At 45.4% G+C, this 11473-nt stretch overlaps 1 protein-coding gene across 1 annotated transcript; it reads left to right on the forward strand.

Moving 5' to 3' along the window:
- Positions 1-849: 849 nt before the first annotated feature.
- Positions 850-4090, forward strand: LOC122541603 (uncharacterized). The gene is made up of 2 exons (XM_087979742.1): positions 850-1072; positions 2137-4090. The coding sequence occupies exon 2, from the start codon at positions 2636-2638 to the stop codon at positions 3674-3676; it is 1041 nt and encodes a 346-aa protein (XP_087835868.1). The 5' UTR covers positions 850-1072; positions 2137-2635; the 3' UTR covers positions 3677-4090.
- Positions 4091-11473: the final 7383 nt, after the last annotated feature.

The raw sequence follows: 11473 nt of genomic DNA on the forward strand, positions 1-11473 counted from the left end.
ATGTGAACTTGAGGCCAGGGTAGAAGGTGTTTATTAAGTTGGTGAACTGTTCAACCTCCTCATGGCAGCATGTGGAGGCACCAATACAGTAATCAATGAAGCGTTTGAAAAGGTGGGGAAGTTGTGGGTCTCCTCCATCGCCAAATCAAAGCCACCTGGCTTCATCTTCTGCCTTGGGACCCAAAACCATACGGTATCAACGGCATCTTTACTAGTTTCCAAATCTCTCTTTCTCCCACCTCATCCCAGAACCAACCATTCAACTCAGCACAGTTCTCTTGACCTGCCCATCTTCCTTCCCGCTCCACCCTCCCCGCTGACCTATCACAATTATTCCTCACCTGTATGTATCCATCACCTTCATATCTACCTTCCCCCAACCCCACCCCTCTATTTATCTCTAAGCTCCCTCTCCTTCCACATTTCTGATGAAGTGCCCCTGTCCTTCAATTTTCCTGATGAAGGGCTTATGCCTGGAAAGTCGATTCTCCTGTTCCTCGGATACTGCTGGACCTGCTGTGCTCTCCCAACGCTACACATTTTGAATTCAGCAGAAGAAAGAAATGCCTTTGGCTTTTGCAACTGCAAGGGATATCAGATCAACGGTTTGTCTTTCTTGATATGCAAAGACTATAGAGAACTTCCCTAGCACCTGTGTAAGATTTGTATTACGCATATTTTTGCAGTCAAAAAGTTGCTGCAGAAATATTTGTATTGACTGTGAGAGACGTCAATCAGAGAGCCCACCCACTCTGCCCATTGTCTCCTCTTCCTCTTCCAGAGCTGGTTCACTTCCTATAGGGACTGAAAACCAAGTGAGGAGATGGTGAGTGAAGGAGCAGCTTTTATACAAATTGTATCCCATAATATCCACACCAATCTTCAGGCAGTCTGACTATCCTGTGGGTAATCAGGGGTGGAAATGTCCCTTATGCTGTGTGAGAAGATCCAGCTGAGAGAGCTGTTTACTCGGTGCTTTGTGCTGAACTGTTTGACTGGAGCTGTGTGTTGGATATTTCCCTCTGATTTCCAGGCTGAGTTTTGTTGATGGCTCATTCCTGAATATGATAAGGTGAGGTGTCATTATCTGGGAGGTGCAGCTTGTCTGAGGAATCTTACTGATTTCCAATTGTTCGGTTATATGTGTGTTGAGAGCTGGTTATTCTCCTGTGGAGTGTTTATTTTCTCTGGAGACATTTCCTAGAACTTCCTTCTTAGCTGCATTTAGGGTGGAACTGTTCTGTTTGTGTGTGTAGGATCCAAATGGTTCCTGTCTTTTCAAATCCTGCTAAGTCCTCCAACCACCCAATCTCTACCATCTCATTAGAAAAGAGAAAAAAGATGTGTGTTTATATATTTTCGCTCAGCTCCTTGCATCCAATTTTCTTTTTTCATTCACAGAATGTGGATGTCACTCATTAGGGCATCATTTGTTGCTCATAGGGCAGTTAAGAATTAACTAACCACCGTGGATCTGGATTCACATGTAAGCAAATATCCTTCCCTGAAGAAGAGCTTATGCCTGAAATATCGATTCTCCTGTTCCTCGGATGCTGCCTGACCTGCTGTGTTTTTAAGGCACCATACATAATTGTTGAATATATTGAAAGATTTTACCTGAAAGCCTCAGATGTATCCAAAGTTTGGGTTCGCATTTGTTTGTTTTCCTAGTGCTGCACCTGATAGATTGCACACACCAAATTCCAGCTAAAAGTGTGCAGTATGTCTACTTTCCCGAGTTAAAGTAGAATCTTTGAATCCGTTACACTGAAGCAATTTTATCCTCAGCGTCTCGGCACTTCCTGCCCAGTGTGTTCACTTCAAATAATATTGGGAAACAAAGGAGAAATTTCTAAATCTGCATTAGACTGTCTTTCTCCTGAGTGTTTTTTAAACTAAAAAGGTGAAACTGGTCTTTGCCAGTATGACACACGATCATAATGAATTGAGAGCCCCGTTTTACAGTCTGTCCAACTGTCTCTTCCATTGTCCTCGTGGCATCTAGGAAGATGCAGTCTGGGCTGAGGAAACAAAGTAGCCACATTGTCTGCCGTGGTCAACTATCCAGTGGCAGGCCCTTCAGCAAAGGGGGAGAAGGAGTTGAAGGAAATCATGTTTCCTTTTCATGTTTTACAGATGATTTGTACTGTGCTACACCACAGAAGAAGGACAGGATAGACCTTGCAAACAGATGTTGATCATCACCCAAGGAACAGCTGCAAAGCCGATAGATACTGACCACTACCTAAGGAACAACTGTGGAAAGACATTCAGTTCCTTCATAGCATTGCCCAACACAGAAGGCTGGGCAGTGAAACATCATCTAGAAATCTGAAAGGTCGGGGGACTTTGACACATCATCAGATCTGAAACTGGTCATGGTGAGCAGCCTTCCATCAGAACCAAGCTTTCTGAAGGTTGGGCTGTGGGTGATCTGTCAGGGTCAGGCTGAGTAGAAGTGTGAGTGACTTCAAGTGTGGAGAGAGCTTCAGTCATTCATCGAACCTCATGAACCACTGGCTCACTCCTGCATGTGAGAAGCTGTTCAAGTGTGAGTTACGTGAGGAAGACTCCACAGGCTCATCAGATCTCTGACCAGTCAAGCTGCCTCCGTTATTCATACAAGGACAGCAACATGGAAGGAAAACCATTTAAGTGTGAGGTGTGTAATAAATCGTTCTCCCATTCATCTTACTTTCGCATCCATCAACGCATTCACACAGGAGAGAAACCATTTGAGTGTGGGGAATGCAAAAAATCATTTGTCCAGTCATCGTACCTCCGCAGACACCAACGCAGTCACACTGGAGAGAAACCATTCACATGTGAGGTGTGTAACAGAGGATTCTCAGAACTATCAAGCCTTGTGAATCACCGACGTATTCACACAGGAGAGAAACCGTTCATGTGTGAGGTGTGTGACAAATCATTCTCGAGGTTATCAAATCTCCTTGCACACCAACGCACTCATACTGGGGAGAAACCATTCAAATGTGAGGTTTGTAACAGAGGATTCACAGAACTATCAAGCCTCATGAATCACCGACGCATTCACACAGGAGAGAAGCCATTCACTTGCGAGGTGTGTGATAAATCATTCTCGACATCATCGAACTTCCTTGCACATCAACGCACTCATACAGGGGAGAAGCCATTCAAATGTGAGGTTTGCAATCAAGCTTTTGTGAAAGCATCCAATCTCCTGATACACCAGAGAATTCACACAGGGGAGAGACCTTTCAAGTGCGTAGTTTGTAACCAATCCTTTTTGAAGTCTGGGAACCTTCGTGTCCATCAACGCATGCACACAGGGGAAAGACCATTCAAGTGTAAAGTGTGTAACAGGGACTTTGCACAGTCATCGGCTCTTGTGGGTCACTACCGCCTTCACACAGGTGAGAAGCCATTCACGTGTGAGGTGTGTGACAGATCATTCGCAAGATCATCAACGCTGCGCACCCACCAACGCATTCACACCGGGGAGAAGCCGTTCGTGTGTGAGGTATGTGACAAATCCTTCTCGAGGTCATCACAGCTTTTGCTGCATCAGAGGATTCACACAGGAGAGAAACCCTTTAAGTGCGAGGTGTGTGACAAGGCTTTCACACTGGCATCAACACTCGGGAATCACCGACACAGTCACGTTGGAGAAACGCCGTTTGGATGTGACGTGTGAGAAGAATCTTTCCTGAAGTAGTCACACCTGCGTGTGTACCAGTACATTCACACAGATGAGAAACCATTCAGGTGCAATATTTGTGACAAGGTTTTCACCCGCTCCTCTGTTCTCCCAAATCACCAGCGGATCCACACGGGAAAAGCAATTCAAATGTGACAAGTCATTCTCTTACTCATCAACAGACCGCGGACTCCAGCGTGTTCACACAGAGGAGTAGATGATCATGGCTGAGTATGCTGCGAATCTTCCCTTATGGGAGGCAATGGCCTAGTGAAATTATCGCTGGACTGTTAATCTAGAAACCCAGCTAATGTTCTGGGGGCCTGGATTTAAAACCCACCATGACAGATGGTGGAATTTGAATTCAATAAAAATCTGGAATTAAGAATCTAATATTGACTACAAAGTCAATGTTGACTGCTGGGAAAAATCCATCTGGTTCACTAATGTGCTTTATTGAAGGAAACTGTCACCCTTACCTGGTCCGGTTGACATGTGACTCCAGACCCACAGGAATGTGGTTGAGTCGTAACCGCCCACTAGACAATTAAGGATAGATTAGATTAAATTCCCTACAGTGTGGAAACAGACCCAACAAGTCCACACCGATCCTCCAAAGAGCAACCCACCCAGACCCATTTCCCTCTAACGAATACACCTAACACTATGGTCAATTTAGAATGGCCAATTCACCTAACCTGCACATCTTTGGACTGTGGGAGGAAACCGGAGCACCCGGAGGAAACCCACACAGACACAGGGAGAATGTGCAAACTCCACACCGACAGTTGCCCAAGGCTGGAATTGAACCTGGGTCCCTGGTGCTGTGAGGCAGCAATGCTAACCACTGAGCCACCGTGCTACCCATAGACAACAAATGTTGGCCTAGCCAATGAAACCCTCATCCCGATGTAGGTTTGCTCACTGAGCTGGAAGGTTAATTTTCAGATGTTTTGTCACCATACTAGGAAACATCATCAGGGATCCTCCGGATGAAGCACTGGTGGTATGGCCCAGTTTTTATTTATGCATGTAGGTTTCCTTGGGTTCGTGATGTCATCTCCTGTGGTGATGTCATTTCCTGATCATTTTCTTAGGAGGTGGTAAATGAGATCCAAGCCAATGTGTTTATTGATAGAGTTCCGGACTTTATCCAACTGGAACTCTATCAACAAATACATTGATTTGGATCCCATTTACCACCCCCAGAGAAAAAGATCAGGAAATGACATCACCACAGGAGATGACATCACCAACCCAAGGAAATCTAAACGCATAAATAAAAAGTGGGCGATACCACCAGTGCTTCACCCGGAGTCTCAATGATAATGTTATCTAGTATGGTGATGAACCGTCTGAAACCGAACCTTCCAGCTCAGCGAACGAACCTCGACCTGAGCTACAAATCTTCTCAAATCTTGCCAACACCCTCATCCCATAAATACATTTTAAAAAATTAAAAAGGTCATTGCTGCAGAGGATCCACACGGGGGAGTTATCTTCTGGTCTGAGATTCTTGTGCAAAAGCATTTGGAACATCTTTGACCCATCTGGGATATGGGCAAAGTGACACTTGGATAAACACATCCACTGTGATCTTTGTGGTAAGATTTTCACTCAGTCTTCTGGTCACCTCAAGCATCATTGGGTCCAGATTTCGGAGTGAAACCATTCAAGTATGAGGTGTGTGACAAGACTTTCACAAAGTCAGCGTATCTCCGGGTCCATCTATGCACTCAAACAGGGGAGAAATGTTTCCCGTCTATGTTCTATAATAAAGCCTCCACGTTGTTGCCAGACTTCCTGAAACATCAATGAGACACACAGGAGGTAAACCCTTCTACTGTGATATGTATCAGGATTGTTTCCCCTCCTTTCTCACACACCACACAGAATTGGAGCCAAGTCACTTGATTCTATTTCAGTGAGAATTGTCTGTGTTGTTTACCTTCCAATGATGTTCCGAATAACTCTCTGAAACCTCTCCCAACATTAGTCCAAATGTTTAAAGAAGACCGCTTTATCCTTTGAGCTGATCACCAAACACCAAGAGAAGATATCAATATACATAGAAGCTCCTGAACAAACTGAGCATTTTTTCACAGTAGTATCAGGTACAAATAAGAGGTACAGTCAGTAAGTTTGCAGATGGCACTGAAATTGGAGGTGTAGTGGACAGCAAAGAGGGTTACCTCAGATTACAACAGGATCTGGACCAGATGGGCCAATGGGCTGATAAGTGGCAGATGGAGTTTAATTCAGATAAATGTGAGGTGCTGCATTTTGGGCAAGCAAATCTTAGCAGGACTTATACACTTAATGGTAAGGTCATAGGGAGTGTTGCTGAACAAAGAGACCTTGGAGTGCAGGTTCATAGCTCCTTGAAAGTGGAGTCGCAGGTAGATAGGATAGTGAAGAAGGCATTTGGTATGCTTTCCTTTATTGGTCAGAGTATTGAGTACAGGAGTTGGGAGGTCATGTTGCGGCTGTACAGGACGTTGGTGAGGCCACTGTTGGAATATTGTGTGCAGTTTTGGTCTCCTTCCTATCAGAAGGATGTTGTGAAACTTGAAAGGGTTCAGAAAAGATTTACAAGGATGTTGCCAGGGTTGGAGGATCTGAGCTACAGGAAGAGGCTGAACAGGTTGGGGCTGTTTTCCCTGGAGCGTCGGAGGCTGAGAGGTGACCTTATAGAGGTTTCAAAATTATGAGGGGCATGGATAGGATAAATAGACAAAGTCTTTTCCCTGGGGTTGGGGAGTCCAGAACTAGAAGGAATAGGTTTAGGGTGAGAGGGGAAAGATATAAAAGAGACCCAAGGGGCAACTTTTTCATGCAGTGGGTAGTACATGAATAGAATGAGCTGCCAGAGGATGTGGTGGATCTGGTACAATTGCAATGTTTAAGAGGCATTTGGATGTGTAAATGAATAGGAAGGGTTTGGAGGGATATGAGCCGGGTGCTGGCAGGTGGGACTAGATTGGGTTGGGATATCTGGTCGGCATGGACGGGTTGGACCGAAGGGTCTATTTCCATGCTGTACATTTCTATGACTCTATGACTAAGTCACTCACTGACTCTCACTCGGACCAAGAAGACAATCAGATATCAGTGGTTAGAAAGACTTCAGCTTCTGATCAACCAACATAAGGGCCCGGGGAGGAGTAGCCATTCTTGTGGTGGTAATGGAATTGACTTCGGTGTCTCTGGTCTATGGAGGAGGAGAACCAGCCAGGAATCCTGTTCTTCATCAGTGAACCCAGCTGGGAGGGCAGGATGTGTCTCAGCTGTGAAGCCAAGTCAATATCTAGAAGCTGTCTTCTAGGACAGTATCTTGAGGATTGGACGGAATGTGAGAGGCCAACAGTTGCCCTCTATTTAGGAAGGATATGGAGATACCAGAGTTGAACTGGAATGGACAAGGTTAAAAATCAAACGACACTATGTTATAGTCCCTGATAGAGAGGTAGAAGATACAGTCCAAAGGCAGCTAGTTTTACAGTAGTCAACGTTTTGTTTATAAATACTGTATTTTATGCCTCTCCGTTATACCACACCTGAGGAAGGAGCTGAGCTCCAAAAGCTTGCAATTTCACATAAACCTGTTGGAGATATAGAAAGTAGTGAAATAGATGATGACACCTTGCAAAATGTCCATATTGCAGAGGAGGAAGTGCTGGATATCTTGAAATGCATAAAGGTGGATAAATCCCCAGGACCTAATCAGGTGTACTCTCGAACTCTGTGGGAAGCTCGAGAAGTGATTGCTGGACCTCTTCCTGAGATATTTGTATCATCGATAGTCACAGGTGAGGTGCCGGAAGACTGGAGGTTGGCTGATGTGGTGCCACTGTTTAAGAAGGGTGGTAAGGACAAGCCAGGCAACTATAGACCAGTGAGCCTGATGTCGGTAGTGGGCAAGTTGTTGGAGGGAATCCTGAGGGACAGGATGTATATGTATTTGGAAAGGCAAGGACTGATTAGGGATAGTCAACACGGCTTTGTGTGTGGGAAATCATGTCTCACAAACTTGGTTGAGTTTTTTGAAGAAGTAACAAAGAGGATTGATGAGGGCAGAGCAGTAGATGTGATCTGTATGGACTTCAGTAAGGGGTTTGACAAGGTTCCCCATGGGAGACTGGTTAGCAAGGTTAGATCTCACGGAATAAGGGGAGAACTAGCCATTTGGATACAGAACTGGCTCAAAGGTAGAAGACGGAGGGTGGTGGTGGAGGGTTGTTTTTCAGAGAGTGGAGGCCTGTGACCAGTGGAGTGCCACAAGGATCGGTACTGGGCCCTCTATTTTTTGTCATTCACATAAATGATTTGAATATGAGCATAAGAGGTACAGTTAGTAAGTTTGCAGATGACACCAAAAATTGGAGGTGTCGTGGACAGCGAAGAAGGTTACCTCAGATTACAACAGGATCTTGATCAGATGGGCCAATGGGCCGAGAAGTGGCAGGTGGAGTTTAATTCAGACAAATACGAGGTGCTGCATTTTGGGAAAGCAAATCTTAGTAGGATGTATACGGTATGGTCCCGGGGAGTGTTGCTGAACAAAGAGACCTTGGAGTGCAGGTTCATAGCTCCTTGAAAGTGGAGTCACAGATAGGATAGTAAAGAAGGCATTTGGTATGCTTTCCTTTATTGGTCAGAGTATTGCATACAGGAGTTGGTAGGTCATGTTGCGGCTGTACAGGATGTTGGTTAGGCCACTGTTGGAATATTGAGTGCAATTCTAGTCTCCTTCCTATCGGAAAGATGTTGTGAAACTTGAAAGGGTTCAGAAAAGATTTACAGGGATGTTGCCATGGCTGGAGGATTTGAGCTATGGGGAGAGGCTGAACAGGCTGGGGCTGTTTTCCCTGGAGCGTCAGAGGCTGAGGGGTGACCTTATAAAGGTTTACAAAATTATGAGGGGCATGGATAGGATAAATAGACAAAGTCTTTTCCATGGGGTCGGGGAGTCCAGAACGAGAGGGCATAGGTTTAGGGTGAGGGGGAAAGATATAAAAGGCACGTAAGGGGCAACTTTTTTATGCAGCGGGTGGTACATGTATGGAATGAGCTGCCAGAGGAAGTGGTGGAGGCTGGTACAATTGCAACATTTAAAAGGCATTTGGATGGGTTTATGAATAGGAAGGGTTTGGAGGGATATGGGTCGGGTGCTGGCAGGTGGGACTAGATTGGGTTGGGATATCTGGTCGGCATGGACGGGTTGGACCGAAGAGTCTGTTTCCATGCTGTACATTTCTATGACTATAACCTGGTGTTCTTTGAATTTTGACTTTATGTAGTAAAACACCTCAAAGTATTTTATAGCAACGTAATGAGGCAAAAATGAACACTGAGACTGAGAAGGCAATATTAAGAGGGGATGAAAAATATATAGTGAAGACCTGGGATTGAAGGACCCTCCTAAATGAGGACAGAGAGACGAAGATGCAGAGTGGGTTAAGAAAACAGCTTTTAAGCGTGGAGACTGGGTGTGGCTATTAATGTTAAGGCTTGGAGGGAAGTTGGGCTGGAGGTGACAATGATTAGAAGGGGGTGATGCCAAGGAATAATTTGTCCTTTAACATAAGAATTTTAAATTAGAGACACTGAGGGCCTGGTAACCAGTGTTGGCCAGTGAGCACAGGGGTCATAGGTGTGTGAGTTAGGTCAGAGGGCAGGGTGTTTGAGCTGACCCGAGGAGAGTGGAAGATGGGAAGCTGACAGAGGATTGGTATGGGCTAATTGAGAATCAGCAACAGCCTGAAGGAGAATTTCAACAGGAATTAAACTGGTGTGGGGGCAGGGCTGTGTTGGAAATGGGTATTGTTACATGGGAGGAAGCAGGTGATCTTTGTGATGGAGAGGGTGTGAGACCGGGAATTCAGGGCCGGAAGGTTAAAGTGGAAAACACTGACCGATTGTTGTTGGAGCCGAGAGTGGAGAGAACATTCAAGAATAACTTAAGGAATGTAGGAACTGGATTAATCCCTTGAGTGTTTTTCATTATTCATTTGGACATGGTTGATCCATAGCTACACTATCTACCTACCTTGACTCTAAATGTTAATCCCCTTTTCTAAGAATAAGGCTGCGTTCGCTGACATCAACGCATATGCTTTAAACATTGTGTGTCTGCATAAAGCTTGATGGAAATTGCATTTCCAGGAGGGGAGAGATTGGGACCCGGAAGAGGGGGGAGATTTGGATGGAGATGCCCCATCAATTTACCCCCCTCCCCCCACCCCCGTCACTTAAACTGGTCAGATCACCCCCCCGAGCATGTTCTGCACTCCAGGTCTTCCACATCTAACTCCACCAGCTCAGTCTGATATCCTGGTGTCAACCCCTGCTATACCCGCTTCCCGGGTCCTTATCTCCCACCCCTCTCTGTCCTTAGTTCTGTTCCACTTCCTGATTTGCCTTCCCTTGCTCTGAATCTCTCCACCCCCTCCAGCATCGAAATTTTCAGTCTGCGAGATCCAGATTGCAAACCCCTTCCCCTCCTGGGTTCTGATTGCCCCACCTCACTCTGGGTAAAGGTGAGATCTGGGGATACGGGTGAGGGGTTAGGAGGCTGAGTGATGATGGAGTCCTGGCAAGACAGGGATGAGGGTGGGCATGGAAACACTGGAGAGAACTGGAGGAATGGTGAAGGTTGGGGGAAGAGGGGAATGGAAGGATATCGAGGGTGGAAAAAGGATTTTGGGGGAGAATGTGAGAAGCACCTTTGATTTCCCTCAGCCACTGGTCTGTTCTGGAACCGTGTGCACATGCAGGCATAGTGGCAATGCAGTATCAGCAAACACTGCCTGACAGTAAACCTAATAATTTCAGTTTTGAAACTTCTAATTGTCTCCCAGCCTCCACTGATTTGTGTGGTGAGAATGTTCCGGATCTAGGCCCATTTTAAGACCATAAGAAATAGGAACGTGAACTGGCTGTTTGGTCCCTTGAGTCTACTCTGCCATTCACTAGGATCATGACTGATCTGACATTCCTCACATCTACTTTCCTGCCCTTTCCCTGTAACTCTTGATAATGAGTCTCTGTACTTAGGCCTTAAATATACACATGGACTCTGTCCCCACAGCTGTCTGTGACAAGAACATTCATAGACTCAACCCTGTGAGATTGGCATCCCTGTATTCGGACACGATGACCTCTGCTCCAAGGCTCTACCATAAGGGGAAACATCCTCTCAACTTTTACCCTGTCAACCCCGCTAAGAATCCATATGCTTCAATAAAATCCCCCCTCATTCTTCTAAACTCCAGTGAGTCCCACCTGTTCAGCCTTCTTGTGAAGAAGTGTTTACTGACATCACCTCTGAACAACCTCGCTCTAACTTTAATGTTCCAACCCTTTTTCTGGATTCGTCCCTAACAGAGGAATGTGGTATTCTGAGAGTTTCCCTGGATGTGAGTGAGTAGGTGTGTGTTAGTAACACCAGCCAGCTCTCTCAGGAGTGTGTCTAGGATAAAATCAGATCCTGCTTTAGTTGGTGATGCAAATACCACAGGGAGGAAGAGGCTGTTGTGTTGCAGTGATAATGTCCATACCTCTGAGCTTGGAGATTGGGATTTAAGTAATAGCGACTCTGAACAAATTGATTAAGAAATATCAAAACTACAGGTAATGCTTGTACCCTGCTGTCTGGGAGGAAGGCTATCCTTTTATGAGGGAGTCAGAGTGAGTCTCTACAGATCTGAGTTCCCTCAGCTATTCATAATTTTACTTTACACTCTTCCAAGATGTTGGCCAGATGAAAAAGAGCTTGAGTTATTGTTTTGATGT

The sequence above is a fragment of the Chiloscyllium plagiosum genome, unplaced genomic scaffold (assembly GCF_037043375.1).
Source record: "Chiloscyllium plagiosum isolate Xiang-an unplaced genomic scaffold, Cpla_swu_hap1 HiC_scaffold_35, whole genome shotgun sequence".
Taxonomy (NCBI): Eukaryota; Metazoa; Chordata; class Chondrichthyes; order Orectolobiformes; family Hemiscylliidae; genus Chiloscyllium; species Chiloscyllium plagiosum.

Excerpts from the sequence above, each read along its gene's own strand:
- LOC122541603 (XM_087979742.1), top strand. The coding sequence starts at position 2,636 with ATGGAAGGAAAACCATTTAAGTGTGAGGTGTGTAATAAATCGTTCTCC.